Source organism: Emydura macquarii, unplaced genomic scaffold (genome assembly GCF_026122565.2).
Source record: "Emydura macquarii macquarii isolate MOO-44397 ecotype Brisbane River unplaced genomic scaffold, CSIRO-AGI_Emac_v2 contig_131, whole genome shotgun sequence".
NCBI classification, from domain to species: Eukaryota; Metazoa; Chordata; order Testudines; family Chelidae; genus Emydura; species Emydura macquarii.
The window spans coordinates 49,847-76,766 of NW_027130268.1; the positions used below are offsets into that span (position 1 = coordinate 49,847).

At 48.2% G+C, this 26,920-nt stretch overlaps 4 protein-coding genes across 4 annotated transcripts; all 4 read left to right on the forward strand.

Moving 5' to 3' along the window:
* Positions 1-421: 421 nt before the first annotated feature.
* LOC137150290 (olfactory receptor 10D3-like) lies at positions 422-1,324 on the forward strand. Its single transcript, XM_067544119.1, has one exon. The coding sequence runs from the start codon at positions 422-424 to the stop codon at positions 1,322-1,324; it is 903 nt and encodes a 300-aa protein (XP_067400220.1).
* Positions 1,325-7,161: 5,837 nt separating this feature from the next.
* LOC137150314 (olfactory receptor 10D3-like) lies at positions 7,162-8,136 on the forward strand. The gene is made up of 2 exons (XM_067544155.1): positions 7,162-7,517; positions 7,686-8,136. The coding sequence occupies exons 1-2, from the start codon at positions 7,162-7,164 to the stop codon at positions 8,134-8,136; spliced, it is 807 nt and encodes a 268-aa protein (XP_067400256.1).
* Positions 8,137-15,018: 6,882 nt separating this feature from the next.
* On the forward strand, positions 15,019-15,951 carry LOC137150297 (olfactory receptor 10D3-like). The gene has a single exon (XM_067544133.1). The coding sequence runs from the start codon at positions 15,019-15,021 to the stop codon at positions 15,949-15,951; it is 933 nt and encodes a 310-aa protein (XP_067400234.1).
* A 6,935-nt stretch (positions 15,952-22,886) lies between these two features.
* LOC137150304 (olfactory receptor 14A16-like) lies at positions 22,887-23,822 on the forward strand. Its single transcript, XM_067544145.1, has one exon. It carries the CDS (start codon positions 22,887-22,889, stop codon positions 23,820-23,822), a length of 936 nt encoding a protein of 311 aa, XP_067400246.1.
* Positions 23,823-26,920: the final 3,098 nt, after the last annotated feature.

A 26,920-nucleotide genomic window follows, 5' to 3' on the forward strand; every position in this document is an offset into this window, starting at 1 on the left:
CACAAAGAGGAGAAATTTTGCATTATCATACTGAAGTATTTTGGAGGTTTCTTTGGTCTTGCACTCTCTCTGGGAAGGTACTTAGGATTCAGCTAAATTCATGTTCCAATTCATGATATTTTGCTTTCCTTTTATTAATTTTTCTTTGGCTCTCTGATACCGCGATGATGGATGAGCTATAAGAACTGAATAGAATAGAAGATAGTTGAATAGAAAAGAAGAAAGGAAAATAGAATTGAGTAGAATTGACCAAATATGAGTCCTGATTCTCCACTCACTTCCACCAAACGTATGCGGGTTAGAAAGGTTTACCCTTTGAGAGTAAAACTTGTGGGGTACAAAGGAATAAACAAATCATGATTTATTGAGATTGCTAATCTGGCTGCATTCTCTCTATACCTCCAGGATGACCCTGTCTCGCATGGAAATGGAGAATAGCACTGTGTTGTCAGAATTCATTCTCTTAGGGATCACCAACACCAAAGGCCAGAAGACCATCCTCTTCATCAGCTTCTTAGCTTTCTACCTCTGCACCCTGCTGGGCAACTTGCTCATCTCATCAGCCATCCTCGCTGACTCCTGCCTGCACACTCCCATGTACTTCTTCCTTTGCAATCTCTCCATGGTGGACCTTGGATTCGCCTCCATCAGCACCCCTAAATTGCTGGTCAGTCTCTGGGCCAAGAGTAGAACCATCTCGCTGGGAGGGTGCATGTCCCAGGTCTTCTTCTACCAGTTCCTAGGCTGCACCGAGTGCCTGCTCTACACCGTCATGGCCTTTGACAGGTACGTGGCCATCTGCCACCCACTGCGCTACCTGATCATCATGAACTGGAGGGTGTGCGCCATCCTGGCTGCCAGCACCTGGGTCACCAGCTCCTTTCACGCCACCATTCTCACCAGCCTCACCTTCACCCTGCCCTACTGCGGTCCCAATGTGGTGGACTATTACTTCTATGACATCTTCACCTGCGTGGACACGTACGTCATCAAGACCGTGAGCTTCACCAATATTGGCCTGGTGCCCATGACCTGCTTCCTCCTCATCCTCATGTCCTACGTCAGGATTGCTGCCTCCATCGTGAGAATGCGCAGTGCTGAGCGCCGTCGGAAAGCGGTTTCCACTTGTGCATCGCACCTGACAGTGGTATGCTTCTTCTTTGGGTCCTGTGCCCTCCTCTACACCCAGCCATCCCTGAGCAATGTGCTGGCTACCTCCACTCAGATCTTTTGTAACGTGGTCACCCCGATGCTGAATCCAGTCATCTACACGCTGAGGAATAAGGAAGTCAAGGCAGTATTCAGGAAAATGAAGGGGGGCTAATCCCAGTCCTGCAAAAATTGCTAGCTGAAATGGAATGTCTTCCGACAGAGGTGGTCAGGAAGTCAACGGATTTATGCCAGGGTTAGGTTAGAATTAAGGAGGCCAGTGGAGTTACTCCAAGGTTAGAGTTAGATTAATAGATTATAGGGCCAAAAGGGACCACTGTGATCATCTGGGTCAGACCAATGGTCCATCTAGCCCAGTATCTGATCTTCCAACTTTGTCCCCTAGAACATGTCTTTTAGAAAAAACATCAATATGGATATTAAAATTGTCCTTGATGGAGACTTTTTCCCAAGGATCAAATTACTCTCTATTGAAAATGTATGTATATCCAGTCTGAATTTGTCTACCTTCAACTTCCAGCTATTGGATCATGTTAGACCATTCTCTGGTAGGCTGAAGAGCCAGCCCATAATTAAGTATTTGTTCCCCATGTAGATACTTACAGGCAGTAATCAAGTTACCCCTTGACCTGCTTTTTGTTAAGGTAAATAGCTCGAACTCTTTAAGTCTATCGCTATAACACACATTTTTTAATCCTTGGTTCTTCTCTGAATCCTCTCCAATTTAGCAGCACTCTTCTTGAACTGTGAACCTCAGAACTGGATAGAGTATACCATCAGCAGTTGCGCCAGTGCCTAATCTAGAGGTAAAAGAACCTTTCTGCTCGTACTCGAGATTCCTCATCTATGCACTAGGATTACATTAGTTCTTTTGGCCACAGCGTCTCACTGCGAGCTTAGGTTCAGCTGTTTTTCCTCCACGACTGCCCAATCTTTTTCAGAGTCATTGCTTCCCAGGATACAGTCCCCCATCCTGTAAGCATGGCCTAGATTCTTTGCTCCCAGATGTACATGCTGACATTTCGCCGTATTAAAATACACATTGTTTGCTTGACCCACCCTTACCAAGAGATCGAGACTGGGTGAGGAGGTCTGTGGGGTTATTCCAGGTTTAAGATTAGGTTTAGGATGGAAGTCAATGGAGTTTTCCAGGGCTAATGAGGAGGACAGGAGTGATTTCCTAGGAGTAGGGAAAAGGTCAAAAGAATGATGTTCTTACTGAGGTTGGGCTGAGGGCAGTTAGGTTATACTAGGGGTCAGGTTACACATGAAATCAATAAAATGACCCAGGCTTTGGGTGACGCAGGAAGTGAATATATTTATGCCAGGGTTAGTATTAGAGCTTGGCAGGAAGTTAGACAAGTGACTTAATCTCCCTGGGGCTCAGTTCGCCACCTGATGCACTGTGGTACAAATCACTCTTTTCTCCCACCCATTTCTCCTGTAAGCTCTTTGGGGCAGGGTCTGTCTCTCACCGGTGCAGGTGCAGTGCCCATTACCCTCTAATGGCCTTCTACCAAAACAAAAACAATAATAATAATAATAATAATAATAATAATATTTTGGTGAATTGTCATCAACTCTTATGAAGTGAAGTTTGCCTATGAATAAAAAAAAATAAAAAAAGGAAAAGAACCCGAGGCAGATATTGTGAGCCATGTTGCTTCTCCTTTTCTCTGCAGGACAGTCCACACTACCACAACATCCCGGCATTAAAAACAGCCCTGACTGAGAGAGGAGCCCCCCTCCTGACTTGCCTGCACTACCCCCTGCACTGCAGCTCCCCTTTGCACGGCCGGGGTCAGCCTGAATTTTCTCTGTTGTTTCTTTGCTGTTGTCCAGGAAACCAATTTCCAAAGAGTCACAAACCCAGAAGAGGGCGACTGAGCAAAGAGAACTTGGAATGGAAGAGAGGTGCACAGCTGTGGACATTGACTCTAAAAGCAGCTGTAACTTCTGATGGACAATGGGAGAGCTGCATTGACCTGCAGGCCCTGGGCACTGGATGGCTGCAGAGGGAGGAGGAGGGAGAGCAGGTGGCTATAGTGTTTAGTAACTGAGAACTGTATCAGCTCAACACACCTACATTTAAAGAGCCCATGGGGATTATTTGTAAAGCATTATCTTGTGGCTAGGACGAAGGAGTGTGACACAGGAGATCTGGGTTCAAGTACATGTTCTGTGGAAGATTCCCTATTTGACCTTGAGTAACTCACTGAATTGCTTTGTGCCTCAGTTTCCCCATCTGTTAAACAGGCATCATTAAATCCTTTGTCTCTCTCATCCATTAAATGTGTATCCATTTCAGACAGTGACAGTCTCTTATTATGTGTCCGCGCAACACCCAACAGAAAGGGGCCCACTTCTGAGTTCCAGTCTGTAGGTCCTACCAAAATACCTATGATAAGAATCAGAGGTGACCCAGGGTGGGCTCAAGAGAGGTCAGGTGACCATGCAGATTTCTGCCAGGGTTTGCTGGCCAGGCCCCCTCCCTGTCCAGCAGCTCCTGGAGCAGGCTGGAAGCTGCGACCATGGGGAGACGGAGAAGCGAACACTTTGCTGTGGAGCTGCAGGGAGGGGCAGCTGAGAGCCGAGCGTGTGTGTGCCTTTGAACCGCGCCCTCTGCCCACCAACAGCAGGTCCCAGCCGCCTCTGATAGGAACAGTGAGAACACAATTAAAAAGAGTAAAATGCAGCTCCGGCCCTACTGTTCATGGCAATGACACATGGGACTCAGCTGGTGCCAGCCAAGAGTAACCTGGGAGCTGCTACCCAGCACAGTGATAAGGGCCCCCCTGGGCATTCATTAGAACACCTGCATTTCAATTAACCCCAAAGGCCATTCCACGTCCTGGTATGTTATGACTGAGCTGGGATAATCTGTCTACAGAGACTAATTATAACTTCTGCCTTCTGCCACTTCAGTCTGGCTCCCAGATAAGATGCCTACCACAAGAACAGCAAGAAATGAGAGCGATGAAAAGAATTGCAAAGGGCCTGACTGACTCTACTCTGCTATGGCAGCAGCAAACGGATCCATGAGCTCAGTGCTGACAAACCCCTAACACAGCCCTGCTTCCCTGGCTCTGTCACACCCTCTGTGTGTGGGGTCTATGGACTGGTTTAGGTTACAGGCTATGCCAGCGATGTAGCTAACCACTGCTAAGTCTTTAGCATCGAGGCACAGTAGAGGTGCAAGACGAGCCTTACCTGGCTAGTGAAGGAGCAGCTTTGTTAAGTTAAATGAACCTTAATTCTCTAAAGATCCTTTCCTCCCACGAACACTGGTTGTGCAAAGGGCTGGTTAAGAGAACATGCCCGAGACCCAGCAAGACACAGAGCGATGTTCATCCCAGTAGAAAGAGAAGGGATGGTGTGGGTAATGCTCAAACTGGAATCCAGAACTTCTGGGTCAGATTCCCGGCCCTTCCACACACTCCTTTTGTGACCTCAGACAATTCAATCAGTCTGAGATTTTCAAGAAAGCCAATAGGAGTTAGGAGCCCAAAGCCCACTGCACTAGAATGAGTTTTGGGAGCCTGGCTTCTTTGAAAATCTCACCCGCCAATTCTATGTGCCTCAGTTCCCACTTGTAAAATGGGCTGATAACCCTTCCTATGTCTGTGAAGTCTTAAAGGCAGGGACTGCCTCACGCTGTGTCTGAGAAGCACCCAGGACATTGGGGACATGATCTTCCTGGAGTTGCTAGGGACCGCTATACTGCCAGTCTGGACTGGATAGCAAAAAGTGATGCCAAGTGGTGGATGGGACATACGCTGTCCATCTGCACAGCGCTGACTTTCACCCTCACAGATAATCACACAACTGCAGGACTACATCCAGGTGCACAAAGAGACAGAAGGGGGCACAGGAGAAGCAGCTAAAACAAACCAAGAAGAAAGCTCTGTTGGCTACACAGACCACTAGGTGAACAGCTGGCCCAGTTGACGCCTATTTCACACTCCTGGGTGGAATTCACTGGCTTGTGTTACACGGTGGGACAGACTAGATGATAAGTAACATCCCATGTCCCCTCATCAGTTATGGGTTAGATTCTCAGCTAGTGTAAATCTACATAGCCCCTTTGAGTCCAATGGAGTTAGTCCTGATTTACACCAGCCAGGTGAGTGACAGAGGGGAATCAGCCCCTTTGAACCCAGTGGAGTTACTCAGGACTCAGATCATGCTGAGTGAGAGGAGAAACTGCAGCCTGGTGGAGCTGAGGATCTGGCCTTTTCAGGTTAATAGTGCTACCCTTATTTATGCCAGCTGAGCAGCTGGTCCTGGGGGTCTGTGAGTGTCCTCTAAAATGATGCAAAATCTCAGTTAATTGGTGACTCTGCTGGGGTCTCAGACCAGGAGCCTGGAGGGGATTCAGAGACCGGGTCCCAAAGGGACCTTGGGTGATTTAAAGACCATGGACAGCCTAAAGGCTGTGGGAAGCTGTGAAAAAGCTCTGGGCTCTGCAGCAGCCTGTGGCGATAGGCTGTGGACATCCCTGGCTACCTTCGGAGACGATTAGGTCTGCAGGCTGGATAACAAAAGCACAAACCGGGCACCTCTGCTGTGTGATGTGCTGTTTTGGGTAAGAAATCTGGACGCTTCTACACAGGGGTCACAGCCAGAGGGAAGAGGATACATTGGATTCAACTGGATCGTCCTTTCCCAATGCAGCCAGTGTAAGACATCTGGTCTGGTAAAGATTTTCTCTCTGTCCCTCACTCTCTTCCTGTCTTGAAATCTGTCAGTCTCCGCCTCACTCAAGGACAATGTCATCCAAATATTTTCTTTACAGAAAAATCCGTCCATCCATCTGTCCGTCCTTCTCTCTGCAGTACCTGTCTGCCTGTCTCTCTCGTGTGCATGTGTATCATTTATCCCCCTCTCTCCGTTAATCTCTGTGTGGCTATGTACACACCACAGCTTAGCTCGGTATAAATTACGTTGTTCAGGGGATTGAATAAGACAGTGTAAATTACACTGACCTAAGCGCTGGTGTGGAGAACTCTGTGTTGGTGGGAGAGCTTCTCCCACTGACATAGCCACTGCTGCTCGCGGGGGCTGGAATATTTAACATGACGGTAGAGCTCAGTCCCATCGGTTTAACATGTCTGTACTAGCCGTGCTACGGCGATGCTGCTGTAAGCTCTGTAGTGTAGCCAGCAGGTGATAACCCCAACACGGCCCCTTCTCCCTTTCAACAGCACCTCTCATGCATGGGGAAAGCTCCCTGAGAAAATGCAAATAGACACGTCATTTTTGTCCTTCAAATCTGACCTTAATAATCCACTGTTGTGATATTCACAGAATGCAGCCTGCTGATCCTGGCTGAGCAGATGACAAGCTGTCGCTATTCCTCCTTCGTTCCTTTTCCCTTTTTCTCTAACCCCTATAAAACTGCCCAAACAATTCATATATTTTAACAAAGCTGGGGTAATTCTTCACCAGATTCATTTTTTGTATGTTGCATCCTCACTCCTAACACAAACACAGAGCAGCACCTACGCTGATAAAAATGAATCCCTGCCAAACAAACTACTCCACTGCACACCCAATAATTCCTCTGTAGAGAGGATGAGAGAAAGAACAAACCACATATGACAAACGTTGGTCACATCCCCTAATCCACCAGTGGAAGGCTCTAAGATGCTGTCATGATAAAGATGGGGCGAGAGCCTGTATAGAATAGAGTTGAAGAAATTAGAGCAAGATAGGACTGAAGAGAAGAAACTGGAATAGAGTAGACTAGAATAGGACATCCCCTTTGTCTGTTCGTCTTTGGATGGAAAGATTTTCAAGGCAGCCATTTCCTCTTTCTCTGTTCTGCACTGCACAGTGAGGACCTGATCCCAACTGGTATGACAATGATGTAAATATAAACTACTACGAGTGAAAGGAAGTAATGTGGTGACATGCAGTAAAGTGGCGGCAGTGGAGGGAAGGGTGAGCATTGCAGTAAAAGGATGATATATCTTTTTGTTTCAGTAACTCATGGGAATTATTTCTCTCCCCTACCCCAGGAATGAGTCCCACATCGGGTTGGTCAACCGCACTGTGGTGACTCATTTCATTCTCTTAGGAATCCCCAACACTGACGGCCTCCAGACCATCCTCTTCGTCGTCTTCTTAGCTTTCTACCTCTGCACCCTGCTGGGCAACCTGCTCATCTCATCAGCCATCCTCTGTGACTCTCACCTGCACACCCCCATGTACTTCTTCCTCTGCAATCTCGCCATGCTGGACCTTGGATTAGCCTCCATCAGCACCCCCAAGTTGCTGGCCACCCTTTGGGGTCAGAGCAGGGTCATCTCGCTGGGCGGCTGCATGTCCCAGGTCTTCTTCTACCAGTTCCTAGGCTGCACCAAGGGCCTGCTCTGCACCGTCATGGCCTTTGACAGGTATGTGGCCATCTGCCACCCACTGCGCTACCTGATCATCATGAACTGGAGGGTGTGCGCCATCCTGGCTGCCATCACCTGGGTCACCAGCTCCTTTCACGCCACCATTTTCACCAGCCTGACCTTCACGCTGCCCTACTGCGGGCCCAATGTGGTGGACCATTACTTCTGTGACATTTTCCCCATGGCCAAGCTAGCCTGTGCGGACACATACATCATCGAGACCGTGAGCGTCTCCAATAATGGCCTGGTGCCCATGACCTGCTTCCTCCTCATACTCATGTCCTACATCCGCATCTCCTACTCCATCCTGAAGATGAACTCAGCCGAAGGGCGACGCAGAGCAGCCTCCACTTGCGCCTCACATCTGACGATGGTGACGCTGTTCTTGGTGCCCTCTGCCATCATCTACACACAGCCACAGCTGAGCAAAGTGGTGGCGAACGCTCTGCAGATCTCTGCCGATGTGGTAACGCCCATGCTGAACCCGGTCATCTACACACTGAGGAACAAGGACATGAAATGGGCTCTGAGGAAACTGAGAGGGGGTCAGACGACTGCACGTTGATGTGCTGAATCTGCAGAAGTAGCATGTGGGTGAGCATTGAAATATGTCTACAAATTCATCCGTATGGCTCTTATGTGGCTTCTGTGAGAGTCTCTCTCTCTCTCTCCTTCCCCATACAGCCTCACCTGTCTATCTGGAGCTCTACAAATAATAAAAATGCTCCTAAAAGCATCTAGCTGTCTTGGACATGCTTTAAGGCTGACATGTTCAAATCTGCCTAAAGGACAGGCACTCTCAGTCTGCATTAAAATTAATAGGCATTGGAGATCCAAAGCTGGTAGCTGACTTTGAAAGTCTCAGCCTCATTGCACAAATCTACAGAAGCCAGGGCAGCATCTTCTGCAAACCCAAGAAAGGGAAGAAAAAAAGTATCTTCATCATCTGGCACAAACCACATGTCATCAGGAAGCTCTGCTATAGAGCTGCCTAATGCTCCCAGGAGAACAGCTGGATTTTTCAGCATGTCCTGAAGTTCAATGGATGTGTGGTAAAATTTTCAAAACCACCTCAGTGATTTAGGAATGTAAATCCCATTTTCATAGAATCATAGAAGAACACGGTTGGAAGGGACCTCAGGAGGTTATCTAGTCCATCCCCCTGCTCAAAACAGGACCAACCCCAGCCCCATCAGAAATGATGGAGGCATGTAGGAGTGTGAGGGTACGTCTTCACTGATGGCAGCTAATTCGCCACCATCAGATTGATCTATCTGGATCGATTGAGCGGTCAGTGAGGACCCACTCAATCAATGTGGAAGTCGACTTGTCAAAACGACCCCTTCAAGTACTGCAGCGCAGTGAAGATGCCGTGTACAACAGAAGTTAAGAAGTCGTCGGACGTTACGCAATCTATTCTGCGTAGCTTGTGTAACTCCCATCGACTGCCGCCAAATTTTAAGGTAAGTGTAGACCAGGCCTAAATCTCACTGAAAGGCCGTGGGATTGAGGCTCCTGAGGACCAGATTTCAAAGGCATTTTATCACCTAATAGGGTTTTCAAGAGCACCTTGAGTGAGTCAGCCACCAGCCTCCCATTTACTTTCAATGGGAGTTGAGCACCTGACCTATTTAAAAGCCTTAGTAAATTCCACTAGGCACATAAACCCCGTTGTAAATCTAGACGTTAGGCCAGAGGATATTTAGTCACCTAGCAGGATTTTCAGGAGCACGCAGGAACCTAGCCCCCATTGAAATCAACCAGAGTTAGATGTCTGGGGCCAGAATTTTAAAAGGGGGACAGACAGCCATTTCCTGCAATATTCTGGATAAACCACACTGCATGAGCTTTTGGAGGCGCATTGTATTAAAAATGCAGCTGTGTGTGTGTTATTGTGAAGACCCCAGTCAGCAAGGAGAGAGATGTGGGTTTCCACCCAAGAAAGGCAAAGGCCAGGGAGCTGGGAGCTGGGAGCCTTGGCCCTTGCTGGACCATTAAGGGAAAATGCAGGTGCAGTTGCCCTGAACTGTAACAAAAATCTGGGCCTAAACACCAGGATCCATTTGAAAATCCCACTATGTGCCTATCTGCACCTTTGAAAATCTGGCCGTTGGGAGCCTATGTCCCACTGAATGTCAGTGAGAACTGGGCTCTTTAATGGCTTTTGGAAATGAGACTGATTCTCCTAAGTCACTTGGGGGGTTTCGTACATTTTACCCTGTACTCAGACAGAGATAGAAAGATAAAAAAAAGGAAGAAAAAAAGCTAACAGATGGTTTAACGGAGGTGAGAACTCTACACTCATCACATGCACTGTGTTTTGGGCTTGTGCTACGTACGTATTGTGTCTTCTGCATCCGTTGCACTTGAATTTTGAGCAACATTCAGTGTGTATGAAACCAAAACCTGGGACTCAAATGAGGATTTTTTTCCTGTTTCCCACCCTCAGCTGTTTTATTGGAACTTGTCTCTGAGTTGCCTGTGCTTCTTCTTGCTGTGCCAATTAAAAATAAAGCTGGAAACCAGTGTGTGGAGAGGACTGGAGTTTGAGCCTCTGATTTCCAAAGGGCCCAAGGAAGTTAAAAGTCTGCGGCAATTGGAAAACTAGTTCCCTTCAGACACTTTTGAAATTTCCAACCTAAAGTGGAAGTGGGATATTAGGAGTTAGAGAAGTGAATAAATCTCTCTGGGACTCAGTCCTCCACCTGATGCACTGAGGTACAAATCATTCTTTTCTCCCACCCATTTCTCCTGTAAGCTCTTTGGGGCAGGGTCTGTCTCTCACCGGTGTGGGTGCAGTGCCCAGTACCCTCTAATGGCCTTCCACCAAAACAAAAATAACAATATTTTTGTGAATTGTCATCAGTTCTTATTGAAGTGGGATCTTGCCCATAAATGAAAAACAATAAAAATAAAAAATGGAAAGGAAACTGAGGCAGATAATGTGAGTCATGCCACTTGCCTGTTTCCCTGCAGGACAGTCCACACTACCACAACATCCCAGCATTAAAAACAGCCCTGACTGAGAGAGGAGCCCCCCTCCTGAGTTGCCTGCACCACCCCCTGCACTGCAGCTCCACTTTGCATGGCCGGGGTCAGCCTGAATTTTCTCTGTTGTGTCTTTGTCATTGTCCAGGAAACCAATTTCCAAAGAGCCACAAACCCAGAAGAGGGCGACTGAGCAAAGAGAACTTGGAATGGAAGAGAGGTGCACAGCTGTGGACATTGACTCTAAAAGCGGCTGTAACTTCTGATGGACAATGGGAAAGCTGCATTGACCTGCAGGCCTGGGCAGTGGATGACTGCAGAGGGAGGAGCAGGGAGAGCAGGTGGCTATAGTGTTTAGTAACTGAGAACTGTATCAACTCAACACACCTACATTTAAAGAGCCCATGGGATTATTTGTAAAGCATTATCTTGTGGCTAGGACAAAGGTGTGGGACACAGGAGATCTGGGTTCAAGTACATGTTCTGTGGAAGATTCTCTATTTGACCTTGAGTAACTCACTGAATTGCTTTGTGCCTCAGTTTCCCCATCTGTTAAACAGGCATCATTAAATCCTTTGTCTTTCTCATCCATTAAATGTGTATCCATTTCAGACAGTGACAGTCTCTTATTATGTGTCCACGCAACACCCAGCAGAAAGGGCCCACATCTGAGTTCCCATCTGTAGGTGCTATCAAAATACCAATGATAAGAATCAGAGGTGACCCAGGGTGGGCGCAAGAGGGGTCAGGTGACCATGCAGATTTCTGCCAGGGTTTGCTGGCCAGGCCCCCTCCCTGTCCAGCAGTTCCTGGAGCAGGCTGCAAACTGTCACCCCGGGGAGACGGAGAAGCGAACACTTTGCTGTGGGAGCTGCAGGGAGGGGCAGCTGAGAGCAGAGCGTGTGTTTGCCTTTGAACTGTGCCCTCTGCCCACCATCAGCAGGTCCCAGCCGCCTCTGATCAGAACAGTGAGAACACAATTAAAAAGAGTAAAATGCAGCTCCGGCCCTACTGTTCATGGCAATGACACATGGGACTCAGCTGGTGCCAGCCAAGAGTAACCTGGGAGCTGCTACCCAGCACAGTGATAAGGGCCCCCCTGGGCATTCATTAGAACACCTGCATTTTAATTAACCCCAAAGGCGACTGCACGTCCTGGTATGTTATGACTGAGCTGGGATAATCTGTCTACAGAGACTAATTATAACTTCTGCCTTCTGCCACTTCAGTCTGGCTCCCAGATAAGATGCCCACCACAGGAACAGCAAGAAATGACAGCGATGAAAAGAATTGCAAAGGGTCTAACTGACACTGCTCTGCTATGGCAGCAGCAAACGGATCCATGAGCTCAGTGCTGACAAACCCCTAACACAGCCCTGCTTCCCTGGCTTTGTCACACCCTCTGTGTGTGTGGTCTATGGACTGGTTTAGTTACAGGCTATGCCAGCGATGTAGCTAACCACTGCTAAGCCTTTAGCATCGAGGCACAGTAGAGGTGCAAGACGAGCCTTACCTGGCTAGTGAAGGAGCAGCTCTGTTAAGTTAAATGAACCTTAATTCTGTAAAGATCCTTTCCCCCCACGAACACTGGTTGTGCAAAGGGCTGGGTAAGAGAACATGCCCGAGACCCAGCAAGACGCAGAGTGATGTTCATCCCAGTGGAAAGAGAAGGGATGGTGTATGGGGTAATGCTCAGACTGGAATCCAGAACTTCTGGGTCAGATTCCCGGCCCTTCCACACACTCCTTTTGTGACCACAGACAATTCAATCAGTCTGAGATTTTCAAGGAAGCCAATAGGAGTTAGGAGTCCAACGCCCACTGCACTAGAATGAGTTTTGGGAGCCTGGCTCCTTTGAAAATCTCACCCTCAAATTCTCTGTGACTCAGTTCCCCCTTGTAAAACGGGCTGATAACCCTTCCTCTGTTTGTGAACTCTGAAAGGCAGGGACTGCCTCATGCTGTGTCTGAGCAGCACCCAGGACATTGGGGCCATGATCTTCCTGGAGTTGCTAGGGACCGCTATACTGCCAGTCTTCACAGCATTGCAGAAAGTGATTCCAAGTGGTGGATGGGACATACGCTGTCCATCTGCACAGCGCTGACTTTCACCCTCACAGATAATCACACAACTGCAGGACTACATCCAGGTGCACAAAGAGACAGAAGGGGGCACAGGAGAAGCAGCTAATACAAACCAAGGAGAAAGCTCTGTTGGCTACACAGACCACTAGGTGAACAGCTGGCCCAGTTGATGCCTATTTCACACTCCTGGGTGGAATTCACTGGCTTGTGTTACACGGGAGGAGAGACTAGATGATAAGTAACATCCCATGTCCCCTCATCAGTTATGGGTTAGATTCTCAGCTGGTGTAAATCTACATAGCCCCTTTGAGTCCAATGGAGTTAGTCCTGATTTACACCAGCCAGGTGAGTGACAGAGGGGAATCAGCCCCTTTGAACCCAATGGAGTTACTCAGGATTCAGATTATGGTGAGTGAGAGGAGAATCTGCAGCCTGGTGGAGCTGAGGATCCGGCCCTTTCAGTTTAATACTGCTACCTTTATTTATGCCAGCTGAGCTGCTGGTCCTGGGGGTCTGTGAGTGACCTCTAAAATGATGCAAAATCTCAGTTAATTGGTGACTCTGCTGAGGACTCAGACCAGGAGCCTGGATGGGATTGAGAGACTGAGTCCCAAAGGGACCTTGGGTGATTTAGAGACCATGGACAGCCTAAAGGCTGTGGGAAGCTGTGAAAAAGCTCTGGGCTCTGCAGCAGCCTGTGGCGATAGGCTGTGGACATCCCTGGCTACCTTCGGAGACGATTAGGTCTGCAGGCTGGATAACAAAAGCACAGACCGGGCACTTCTGCTGTGTGATGTGCTGTTTTGGGTAAGAAATCTGGATGCTTCTACACAGGGGTCACGGCCAGGGGGAAGAGGAAAATTCCATTCAGCTGGATCGTCCTCTCCCAATGCAACCAGTGTAAGACATCTGGTCTGGTAAAGATTTTCTCTGTCCCTCACTCTCTTCCTTTCTTGAAATCTGTCAGCGTCGGCCTCACTCAAGGACAATGTCACCCAAATATTTTCTTTAGAGAAAAATCTGTCCATGCTTCTCTCTGCAGTACCTGTCTGCCTGTCTCTGTTGCGGCTGTGTATCATTTATCCCCCTCTCTCCGTTAATCTCTGTGTGGCTATGTACACACCACAGCTTAGGGCAGTATAAGTTATGTTGTTCAGAGGACTGAATAAGCCAGTGTAAGTTACATCGACCTAAGTGCTGATGTGGACAATTCTGTGTGGACGGGAGAGCTTCTCCCACAGACATAGCTATCGCTGTTCGCGGGGGCTAGAGTATTTAACATGACGGTAGAGCTCTGTCCCATCGGTTTAGCCTGTCTGTACTAGCAGTGCTACAGTGACACTGCTGTAAGCTCTGTAGTGTAGCCAGCAGGTGATAACCCCAACACGGACCCTTCTCCCTTCCAACAGCACCTCTCATGCATGAGGAAAACTCCCTGACAAAATGCAAATAGACACGTCATTTTTGTCCTTCAAATCTGACCTTAAAAATCCCATCATGGTATTTACAGAACGCAGCCTGCTGATTATGGCTGAGTAGATGACAAGCTGTCGCTATTCCTCTTCTTTCCGTTTCCCCGTCTCTATTACACTCATAAAGACCACCAAACAATTCATATCATTAACAAAGCTGGGGCAATTCTTCACCAAATTCATTTGTTAGTATGTTGCATCTGCATCCTTTCCTTCAACACAAACACAAAGCAGCACCTACATTGATAAAAATGAATCCCTGCCAAAACAAAGTACTTCACTGCACACCCAATAATCCCTCTACAGAAAGGATGAGAGAAAGAACAAACCACATTTGATAAATATTAGTCATATCACCTAATCCACAAGTGGAAGGCTCTAAGATACCCCATCTTTATCAACGTAGTAAGTGTCTTTATAGAATAGAGTTGAAGAAATTAGAAAAGGAGATGAAAGAAGAGAAGAAACTGGAATGGAGTAGGACATCCCCTTTGTTTGTTCATCTTTGGATGGTAAGATCTTCAAGGCAGACGTTTTTTCTTTCTGCGTTCTGCACTGCACAGTGAGGACCTGATCCCAACCTGCTCGTTTCATTAGCCATCCTCCGTGACTCCCCCCTGCGCACCCTCATGTACTTCTTAGTATGCTCTATGAGAACTGAATAGATAGAAGATGGTTGAATGGAAAAGAAGAAAGGACAATTAAATTGAGTAGCATCAAATAGAATCGATCAAATATTAAAGTCCTGATTCTCCACACACTTTCACCTAATTTATGATGGTTAGAAAGGTTTACCCTTGTAGATTAAATTTTAGTGTGCTAAGGAATAAACAAACCATAATTTATTGAGTTTGCTAATCTGGCTGCATTATCTCTGTGCTTCCAGGAATGACCCCGTCTCGCATGGAAATGGAGAATCGCACTGTGGTGTCAGAATTCATTCTCTTAGGGATCCCCAACACCAAAGGACAGGAGACCATCCTCTTCATCGGCTTCTTAGCTTTCTACCTCTGCACCCTGCTGGGCAACCTGCTCATTTTATCAGCCATCCTCGCTGACTCCCGCCTGCACACCCCCATGTACTTCTTCCTCTGCAATCTCTCCATGCTGGACCTTGGATTGGCCTCCATCAGCACCCCTAAATTGCTGGTCGATCTGTGGGCCAAAAGTAGAACCATCTCGCTGGGAGGGTGCATGTCCCAAGTCGTCTTCTTCCACTTCCTAAGCAGCACCGAGTGCCTGATCTACACCGTCATGGCCTTTGACAGGTACGTGGCCATCTGCCACCCGCTGCGCTACCTGATCATCATGAACTGGAGGGTGTGCGCCATCCTGACTGCCAGCACCTGGATCACGAGCTCCTTTCACGCCACCATTCTCACCAGCCTGACTTTCACCCTGCCCTACTGCGGGCCCAATGTGATAGACTATTACTTCTGTGACATCTTCCCTGTGGTGAAGCTGGTCTGCGCGGACACGTACATCATTGAGACCGTGACCTTTACCAACACTGGGGTAGTGCCCATGATCTGCTTCTTCCTCATCCTCGCATCCTACGTCCGCATCGTCTTCTCCATCCTGAAGATGACCTCAGCCGAAGGGCGACGCAAAGCAGCCTCCACTTGCGCCTCACATCTGACGGTGGTGACGCTGTTCTTTGGGCCCTGCACCCTGGTCTACGTGCAGCCACGTCAGAGCAAAGTGCTGGTGACCTTTGTGCAGCTCTTTGGTTATGTAGCTACGCCCGTGCTGAACCCGGTCATCTACACACTGAGGAACAAGGAGGTGAAAGGGGCTCTGCGGAAACTGAGAGGGGGTCAGACGACTGCACGTTGATGTGCTGCATCTGCAGAAGTAGCATGTGGCTGAGCATTGAAATATGTCTACAAATTCATCCGCATGACTCTTATGTGGCTTATGTGAGAGTTTCTCTCTCTCCTTTCGCGTAGAGCCCTACCTGTGTATCTGGAGCTCTACAAATCATAGAAGTGCTCCTAAAAGAATCTAGCTGTCTTGGACATGCTTTCAGGCTGATATTTTCAAAGCTGCCTAAAGGATAGGCACACTCAGCCTGCATTAAAATTAATAGGAATTGGAGAACCAATCTTCTAGCTGACTTTGAAAATCTCAGCCTCATTGCACAAATCTACAGAAGCCAGGGCAGCATCTTCTGCAAACTCAAAAAAAGGAAGAAAATAATTCCCTTCATCAGCTAGCACGGACCCAATGTCAGCAGCACCTGACCTATTGAGGAGTCTCAGTGCATTCCACTAGGCACCTCATTCTCTTTGTAAATGTAGACCTTAGGTCACATTTTAAAGGATATTTAGGCACCAGTGGGATCTTTCAAAAACACCTAGCTCCCAGGGTGAACTGGGCTTCTTAATGGCTTTTGAAAACGGGCTTACTCTCCTACGTCACTTCGGTGGTTTTGTAAATTGTACCCTCTACTCAGACAGAGAGATAGAAAGAGAAATAAGAAAGGAAGAAAACAGGCTAATAGGAGATTCAATGGATGTGAGAACTCTACACTCCTCACAGGCTCTGGAAGCCTGGTTTGGGCAAAGTGAAGACGACCCACGTATTTCTTTAGTGAGGAGAGCCCGGGGGGCCTTGCTTGAATGGAGCACTCCTGCAGATTGCACCTGGTGCTGGCAAAGACCAGTACACGGAAGTGCCTTGCTTCATTTAATGCACCAATTCTGACAGAGCACTGCTCTGGCTGGTATCTCAGGCCCGGCCTCTCCCCACATGCAGCCCCCCCGCCAGTCAGTCTGAGCCCAGTGCTCTGCTAGAGGATGCTGCTTTGCAGAGCGTGGAGCGGGCGACCCACTCGGATGTGCTTGGAGTCAGTGCTAATCCCAATGTCCCAGAAAAGTCCTCGGGGGCACTGTGCTGGAGGGAAGAGGGTGGGGGACTCAGTAGATAGCCCAGTTCTCTCTGGGCATGTCTACACAGGGATCAAAAACCTGCAGCTGGTCCTGTGCCAGCCGGGGCTGTGTGGCAAGTCTTTTATCCCTGTGTAGATGTACTCTCTGAGTCAGGGTGCAGGGCATGAATGCAGTGCTTGGGTCATTAGTCATGGTCATTGGCGAGGTCATGGCACATTTCGATCAAAACAGAGGTTTGAACCTTTATTTCCTGGCTAAATTCTAACACAGACACTTCTTTACATTGTAGGTATAGACACAGCTCTAACGTAAGGCAGGTCATATCCCCAGCTGGCAAAACTCACCAGAGCACCATTGCAGTTAATGCCCCTAGGTCTTTTTACACTGAGCAAATTCATTTTGACTTTTGGCTGTAATGTGTAGACGCCAAGGGGCACGTCTATCAGACGACATGTGAGCAGGTCTCCTTTCAAAGCAAGGCTGGGTGGGAAAAGGTTTTCCCATCTCATGAGTATTTTTGACATTTTGAAATTTGTCATAACGGAAAAAAGCAAAATTTCAACAGTGTAAACTGCAAAAAATTCACTTGGGGGAAAATAAATGTTTTATTCTGATCATTTCAAAGTTTTTCAGTCGATATTGACCTTCTCTCATTTTCAAAATGTCTAAACCAAGAGCTGCTTTGACTGGAAAACCTTACAACTTTCTGGTGTGACGAGACTGAAACGTGATGTTTCAATAATCTAGAAAATTTTTAACCAAAAATCTATCTTTTGGGATCAGGTGTTTCATTGAACCAACACTGTTTAATGAGCAGTTCTGTTTTAGAAAAATTGGCATTAGCCTACCAAAAACATGCCCCCCCCCCCCCCAAAAAAAAAACCAACGAAAGAGATCCACACACACAAAACACCAGAACATTCCTGACCAGCTGTATTTCAAAGGTTCTTTTTCCTGGCATGGGGATGAGCTAAGTGGAGGGTTAGGGGAAGTGTGAGGAGCCTTGGAAAGATCCATTTCTACTTGAGTGCATGCATCGCTCTGGGTTCCTCCATGGCCCCTCATTTACACCAGCACATCTAACCTCACTCCTGTGATGGACGGAGGGGTTTTCATCCCCATTTCACAGGCTGAGCAGCAGAGACGTTGTCAGGGATTTTCATAGGGCCCAATGGACTTGATGGCTCCTTTGACATGCCCTATGTAACTCACCCAAGGTCACCCAGGCAGTCTGTGGCAAATCTTGAACCCAAGTCTCCTGAGTTGCAATCTGCCCACAACAGCGAGTTGTGTTGCTCCTACAAATGGCAGGAACTCTGCTACACGTCGCTGAGCGCTGCATCCTGGCAGCTTGTCTGTTCACACGCCATGTGCACACACCAGGGCATCTCTCCTTCACAGAGAGCTCCTGGAACGCAGCCCAGCACTGCGACTGCACGAGCAGCCTTTGCAGGAGGAAAGGTCTCTGCATCTTTCTGAAGAACCCTGGCCCAGATCCTTCGCTGGTGAAAATGATCCCAAGGGCTGCAGCCCTTTTCTCTGATGCCATGGCTCCTGGCTGCTCGCAATCTGGGCAGCGTTCAGCCTGCAGACCTAGAGGTGAAAGGCTCCCTAGGACAGCCTCAAGTCAAGTGCCCCAGGTCTAGGCCAGCCTGGCAGATCTCGTTTATACTTATTGTGTCTATTATGGTAGCACCTGGAGGCTCAGCTGAGACCGGAGCCCTGTTCTGCCAGGAGCTGGACAGACAAACAGTACCAGCGAGAGCAGGACCCCACCTGGCCGGGTGCCACCCAGACACACAGAGCTAAGGACACCGGCGTGCCAGCGCTGCACAGACAAACAGTAACAGAGCTTGGGACCATCACGGGGTCTACTCACCGCTAGGGTGCCTGGGGAGTCTCACCTTCCAGCCCAGCACCTCCTTCCGCTGCTCATCCATGCTCCCCGCCGTGTCTCTGAAACTCAGAGTGCTCTATCTTCATGGCTTGTCCCTCTGGCCAGGTCATTAAAATCCTCCCCTTCCAGGGTAGGAAAGTCCCAGCAGACAATTGTCCGAGGCAGCCTTCTGCTCCATGGCCGGGTCTGTGCCACTGCCCCGTGGGTGGGGTGGGAACCTAGGCCCATCCGCTACTGCAGGGTCCAGCCCAGGGGGACCCTCTGTCTAGCAACGATGGGCTGCTGGCTGCCAGCCCCTCTCGCTATTTCCCTGGATCTCTGCCGGCTCAGCCCCTCTCTGGGCTTCCCAGCCCAACCTCCCTCCTTCCAGGGACTCACTGCTTCACTCCATAGCCCCAAACACCCCCTGCCCCTTCTCCCAGGGAGCGACGGCTGCCAACTTCCTAGCTTTATACCAGCCCCCCCTGCTCCTTCCCAGCTGGGCTCCATCAACCTTTCCAGCCCTGCTTCTCCCCAGGTGCAGGTTAATTAACCTAATTTATCCTGCTTTGCCTCTCCTGGGCTGGACGCTCCCTTGTGCCAAGCACCGCACAGATGCTCAGGGACTGGCACCCCTTTGTGGCAGGCACTGCTTAGACACACAGCAACAGACACCCCCACTGTGCCCGGCGCTTGGCAGACACACAGTAACTGAGACGGGAACCCATTGTGCCGAGCGGTGCACAGACAGGTCCACCCCAGAACAGCTCACCGTGTAGCCGGCAGCTGATGGAATCTAGTGGCTGAGTCAAAGCAATGGGTGAGGATTGGTGGGGCGGAAGGACAAGGGAACCATGTGATCGTCTTTTCATAGCCTTTAGGGCCAGAACAGACCCTTGTGAGTCTTGCAGTTTCAGGGTTAATTGCATCTCTGCCCCTTCGTGGCAGCCCCTTAGAGCCCACACCTCCGGCTGTCACCTCTCTCTGGGCGCAGAGCCGTCTGCCTCTGCCTCTGGACCAGGCACTGCCTAGACACACAGCAACAGACCCTCCTTCCCCCCACTGTGCCCGGCGCTTGGCAGACACACAGTGGCCAGAGTGTCGGGGGCTAGGGGGCTGGCTGGGAAGGCTGGCCAAAGTGGAAGGGAGGGGATCCAGCTGGGGGGTTACTGCCCAGAGTGGAGGGGCTGAAGTGACTGGGGAGGCAGAACAGAGTAGGGGGCAAACAGGTCTGGCTGGAGTGTGCGGGGAGTTGAGTGGTCCAGCTATGTGGGCTGGCCAGAGTGGGAGGCAAGGGGTCAGGCCGCAGGGCTGTGTGGGGGCAAAGGGTCTGCCTGAAGGGTCTGGCCAGATTGTGGGGAGGGAGGGGAGTGGCCACAGGCCTGGCGGGAGGGATTGGGCCGGAATATAAAATAAATATCAATTACATTAAAATAATATATTTGTAAAAGTTTCAAAGCATATAAAATACACTTTAAAACTCAAAACTTTAAAATCTTCCGAGTGCCCCCCACTCTCTGCCCCCCAGGGCAGGGCTGACAGCAGTCTCACTCCGACCATGCGGCCACCCCAGCCTGGGAGTGAGGAGCAGCTCCCTCCTGGGATCCCAGACCCACAGACAAAGCCCAGGGGGAACCACTCCCATTGACACTTGCCGGACACAAGGCTCTTGTACAAGGCTCTTGTACAGGGGCTAGGAGACCCCAGGCAGAGTTCAAATAAAACTAAGTTTTGCATAAGCCCTTATTTACACCATCCACTGTGAATTATTCCTCCAGTGCCAGGTCTTCTCCCCAAGGTTACAGTTGGGGAAACTGAGGCACGGAGAGCTGAGGTAATTCAATTGCGTAGCTGGGCTTAGATCACAAGATCTCCAGGTGACTTGACCTCCTCTCTACAACCCCTGCTGCCTGGCTGCCCTTGTTATCGTTGTAGGCTGGGATTGTCAAGGCAGTCGAAGGGAGTTAGGCCCCCAAGACGTGCATGCCTTACTCTCCCTTAGGCTCCTTTGCAAATCCCAGCCTTCATAGTTCTGAGAGTCAAGAGAAGCCCAGGCCTTGGAAGACACCAAGAGAAACCCAGGGCCAGAATTACAAAGGGGTTTAGGAGTCTAAAGAAGCTGAGAGTTGCCTAGTGGGATTTGTAGTAACATCTCAGCAAGTTAGGTGCCTAACTCCCATTAGATGTCTATGGAATTTAGCTACTTGGCAGACTTAGGAGCTTTGGGAAATCCCAGTATATACATGTCCCACCTTTAGGTGCCCAAATCCCTTGGTAATCCCAGCGCCCAGAAAGCACAGACGCTGGAGTCAGGAAACCCTGGGGGAGATCCGAGGGCCTGGGCTAGGCAGGGGGTCAGACTAGAGGAGCAGAACAGCCCCTTTTGGCTTTACAATGGACGAATCTATGAAGTTTTGCCTCTGGTCCTCTGCTTCTGAGCTGTTCAGGTCTCTCGGGAGTGAGTCCCACAAGCCCTTAGGAAATAGACATGGGCAAATCACCTTCCCGCAGCATCGCTCCTTTAATGCCAGTGACGCTCAAAGCCAGCTACACACTGCTCAGCTGCAGAGAGCAACCGGTCTGAGTCTAGTTCTGTCAGGTCATGCGCAGAGTGAGGGTGAAATGACTCTTACACACTTGTGTCCTTGGCGTCTAGATAAATAGATAGATAATGACCAAAGAATCCTGGAGCTGGATGACTGGATTCATCACCTATTGGGGAAAAATCCACAGAGGCCAGTACAGTAAGTGTGTTATTTCAATTAAATATATGTGTTGGGATTAGCATACAAGGGAAATTTAAAGAACACAAATCAGAATTGCTGTCAGCACTCGTTAAGGATTTCACTGTTAAGTTACTCAAACAACTAGAGACAGTCAGAAGACACAAAAATTCCTGCTTTCCAAAATGTCAACTTTTCATCAGAAACCCCAAACCCATTTTTTTTCTCCTTTAGGCAACTGAAAACTTTCAGCTGAAAAATGTAAATTTAAGATGAAAACCAAACAGGATAGCTTGTTGAGTATTCAGTTTTCCAGCATAACAGATTTTCAATGAAAACGTTTTGCTGTAAATCAAGTTTTCCATCCAAAAAAGCAACCAACCAACCAACCAAAATTTAACTGAAAATTTCCAGCGAGACTTAAACTTCAAACAAGGGTGGGGAAACTTTAATGTTGGCTAATAACACCATAACTGGAAACCCATTGATTTGGTTGCAGCTGTTTGATTTCTGTTTCAAAGGAAAGTAAAACTGAGTAACGGCAAAGCTGATACCCACAGAATATGTGTTATAGGGACTAGGAGCTTTGAACCCAGTTTCAGAGTTGCACCCAGCAGCCAGATCTGTCTATCCTGACATGGAGCTTAGATGGACAGGGAGGAGGTCACTGGGACTAGAAACCTCTTTGTCTAGCACCATATCCAGGCTCCATCTCAGCTGACAGCTGAGCACAAATACTGTAACGAGGTGCACAGAATATACACATAATAATACACAGCCCGTCCCCCAAAGAGCTCACAGTCCTAGTAGACCAGGCAGAGAAAGGGAGGGAGGGAAGGAGAGTCCTAGGGAGGGGAAGTGACTGGCTGAAGGTCATACAGCAGGACAATGGCTGAGCCAAGAACAGAACCCAGGTGTCCTGAATGTCATTGACCCGCACAGCACAGACACAAAGTCACAAAGGGAAACGATACAACACAGCAGTAACTGAGCCATGCCACTAACCCATCATGGCTCAGATCTTCACGGGTGTGAACTGACCCAGCTTCCAAGACTTGTGATTGATATCAGTGGGATAACGCACCGGACTAGTTGTCTTATTCTCCGCAGCGAGGAGTCCTCACCGCCCCTGCTCAGTGGCTGTGATCAGGGCTGTGCTCTGACAGTCACATCGTCAGTTATTATGGAGACAGAAATCAGGGTCATTCCCTCGGTCACTAATCCTCACCGTTGCCCTTCTCCTTTCCTCCGCAGGCAGGACACAATGTGCTGAGGAAGAAAATGTCCAACCAAACCACTGTGACCGAGTTTCTTCTCCTGGAATTCTCTAAGGTGCGGGAGCTGCAGATTTTACACTTTGTGGTGTTTCTAGTGATTTACCTGGCTGCCCTGGTGGGGAACCTTCTTATCATCACAGCCATGGCCCTCGACCGCCACCTTCACACCCCCATGTACTTCTTCCTGATCAATCTGTCCATCCTAGACATTGGCGCCATCTCTGTCACCATCCCCAAATCCATGGCCAATTCCCTCATGAACACAAGGTCCATTTCTTACGCTGGATGCATTGCCCAAGTCTTTTTCCTCTTCTTCTTGGTGGGAGCAGATTTTTTCCTTCTCACCGTCATGGCGTACGATCGCTACGTCGCCATCTGCCAGCCACTGCACTATGAAAGAGTGATGAACAGGGGAGCTTGTGTCCAAATGGCAGCCGGGGCCTGGGCCAGCGGTGTTCTCTATGCTGCCCTGCACACCGGGAACACATTTACAGTATCCTTTTGCAGAGGCAACAAGGTGGATCAGTTCTTCTGTGACATTCCCCAGCTACTCAAGCTCACCTGCTCTGACTCCAACCTCACTGAAACTGGGGTCATTCTCTTTAGTGCAGGCTTAGTGTTATGCTGCTTTGTTTTTATAATTGTGTCCTATGTTCAGATCTTCAGAGCAGTGCTGAGAATCCCCTCTGAGCAGGGCCGGCACAAAGCCTTCTCCACCTGCCTGCCTCACCTCACTGTGGTCTCCTTGCTAGTATGCACTAGCAGCTTTGCCTACCTGAAACCCCTCTCCAGCTCAACGTCACGGCTGGATCTTGTGGTGGCTGTTTTCTATTCTGTGCTGCCTCCAGTGATGAATCCCATCATCTATAGCATGAGAAACAAGGAGATCAAAGCTTCCCTGTGGAAACTGACAGGGTGGAGTTTATCCACTAAAAATTAAAGGTCCATCTTTTCCCTCTGACTGTGATTTAATTCTGTGTTTGTATAGAAATGTAATCAACGGGTGACATTAGTGTCGCTGTGAGAACATGCTTTGCAATCTCTTTACATGCAAAGGGTTAATTACACTGGCAAATATGCAGACAAACTCAAGTCACTGGAGTTACTGTAGATTTACATTAACGAAATGAGATCGTAATCTAGTTATCTAACTATGTTTCTAACTTAGGTTTTTGTACTGCCAACCATCCCCAGGCTATCTTAGCCTCTTCCACATAAAGTCAGTAGCCAGATCAAAGCATAGTGAACTTCCTGTGGTCTCTGAGTCTTCTCCTTTTCAGCATATAAAACTCTGCTTGGGTCATGATGGGGGTTGGTTTACTGTTTGCTTGTGTAACTGGGATATGACGGCATGAAATCCTAAACTCTGTGCTGTCATATCTATGGAATTATTGGCAAGGGAGGGGACACATAGTATCCAAGTCTTTTGGACGTTAAGAATAAAGTGACTGTGGTTAAGAACTCTTTTACTCATCCTGTGTTCCTTGTTTTCCTGCCACATTGTTCTCAAAGGGATTAAACTAGAAGCCAGACACGAATTTTGAGGTCTAGAGAAGATGGACGGCTGCCTCCTATTGCCAAAGGAAGGGCATTGGACAAGAAGGCTCATCTCGGGAGTGTGACCTAGAATCCCAGAGTGAGCAAGAAGGGCTGGACTCTACCCAGACCCAGCTGACTTTGGAGCACTTGAAACCAGTGATGGGTCCTCTCACAACAGACCGGTGATGGTACCATCAGGTCCCAGGCCAGATTGTAACAGTTAGCCTGGCTGGTTTTCATTTTCTTAAATTTTATCATTGGCCAATTTTTTAGACCAGGGAGGTGTCACTGCAAATTTCCAGATGGAAAATCCTTTTTTTTTTTTGTTTACAAAATTGAACTTGGAGGTGAAGGGGGGTGTTACTGAGGACTTTGCCTTTAAGGGCTGAGCTTCCCAGACAGAAATCCTGGGCAGCACTGAGAAGCTCTTGTGGCTATGTCCTGCCAGCTGGAACTGGACACAGGGACACTCACCTTAAACACTGAAAATCACAATTTTCTCCTGGAAAATGTGGATTTTGTGAAAGGTCATTTTACACTGGAAAATCGTTCCAATGGCAAATTCCAACCACCTTCACCCAGAACTCATGGCAGACACAGTGAGCTAGTGTACTGACACCAAGGGGAACACGATGGGCACCTTGCTGGGCTGTAGCGTCTAGGCATACTCAGGCCGAGAGCTGAAATATTCCCCTTCGGAGGAAAGTGTCCACCCAATAGAAAAGCAGAAATGGGCCCAAGCCCAGATGCTGATACACGCTGGGATCCCAAATGCCTCAAAGTTCAAGGGAGAAGCTTTGGGATCTGAGGTGCTGGATCTGCCCCATCTCTACAAAGCCCTCCACTAGCTGGATGGGCAGACGATGTCTCCATTGCTGGTTGGCCCACAGGACCCCAAGCTATGACTAGCTGCTTGGGTCGAAAAGCCAAACAGTATAGATGGGGCAGCGCAGCCAGGTTCTGGTCTACGAGCGGAAGAGCCGTGAGATGCCACCCTGGGGCTGACAGGGCAAGTGGCCAAACACCTGAGGCGGGTGCTTTCAGAAAGGGGATGTGGAAACATTGGCCCTTAACTTAACTTAAATAACAACTATCCTTCCTTGATGTTTATCCCCCTGATCTATTTATAGAAAGCAGTCATATCTCCCTTCAGCCTTCGTTTGTTTAGGCTTAACAAGCCAAGATCCTTAAGTCTCCTCTCATAAGGTAGGTTCTCCATTTTGTCCAATCATCCTAGTAGTCCTTCTATGCACCTCTTCCAGTTTGAATTAAATTTTCTTAAACATTGGCGACCAGATGCCTTTTATATTGGTACTAACATTTCCCGATCTCTTCTTGAAATTCCTTGCCTGATGCATCCCAGGATGTCATTAGCCTTTTTCATGGATGTGTCATATTGGTGGGTCATAGTCATCCTGTGACAGACCAATAAACTCTGGTCTTTCTCCTATTCTGCTGCTTCCCTCCGGTAGGTCTACAGTTTATAGGAAAAATTCTTGTTGTTCTTTGTTCCCCGTTTCTATTACTGCAGTTTTCAAGGTAATCCAATCTACTTGTATGATATTCGGGGCGTCCTCCATTATGGTCATACTTCCCAATTTTGTGTCCTTCGCAAATGTTATTAGCACACTCCCACTTTTTCTGCCAAGCTCTTTAATGAAAGCTGTCAATATGATTGGTCTCAAGACTGAATCCTAAAGAACTCCACTAGTAACCTCCTTCCTGCCTGACAATTCACCTTTCATCATGACCCGTTGTAACCTCGCATTTAACCAGTTTCTTTCCCACCTTTCAATTCTTGTATTAATACCTATCTTCTCCACTGGGACCCAGTGGGACCCCACTAGACATGTCCTCCCAATTTGAAAACTACTCTTTGAATATGGTCTTTCAACCAATCGTGCAGCCACTGTGAATCTGGGCATCTCTGTATTCACACCCCTCACCCTACTGCAATAATATTTGTACAAAATATACCTTGTGAGGTATCATACGAAAATTGATAACACTCTAGTCAATAATATCATTAAGAAATGCATGTGAGAATGCTGCGTGTGGAATTATGGATACTCACTGATATTATGCTTTTAAGTCTGAGTCAAAGAAGTTTAATACTGGCATGTCAGAGTGAGTTGATAAACAGGTTTTCTCCAAATAAAGGGAAAAGTTGTGGCCAAATTCAATGAACTATTCATTTGTATCAAAGATTACAAGAAGAAATAATTTGCATTGTACCAATCACCAGCAGGGCAGAAGGCAGCACGGAGGCTATCCCAGACAGCCAGCAGGGAATAGGGACTTTATCGGGGAATATGTTTCAGAAGAACACATTTCCTGAACAATAAAGAGAGGAGACAAGGAAAACCAATGCCTTGGAACCTGCAGGGATCCTGGCTGAATGCTAATTAGACATTGCTGGGAAAGGCATATTGGAGATGTTAGCTGATTTTTAGTTGCTTGACCACAGTTACTCCATTTTAGCTAGCCCCTTTGTTTTTA

Bases quoted from the DNA above. Each gene is read 5' to 3' on its own strand.
- LOC137150297 (XM_067544133.1), top strand. From the start codon at position 15,019: ATGGAAATGGAGAATCGCACTGTGGTGTCAGAATTCATTCTCTTAGGG.
- LOC137150314 (XM_067544155.1), top strand. From the start codon at position 7,162: ATGGGAATTATTTCTCTCCCCTACCCCAGGAATGAGTCCCACATCGGG. The intron at 7,518-7,685 runs GTTCCTAGGCTG...CATTTTCACCAG, and splicing joins TCCCAGGTCTTCTTCTACCA to CCTGACCTTCACGCTGCCCT.
- LOC137150304 (XM_067544145.1), top strand. From the start codon at position 22,887: ATGTCCAACCAAACCACTGTGACCGAGTTTCTTCTCCTGGAATTCTCT.
- LOC137150290 (XM_067544119.1), top strand. From the start codon at position 422: ATGGAAATGGAGAATAGCACTGTGTTGTCAGAATTCATTCTCTTAGGG.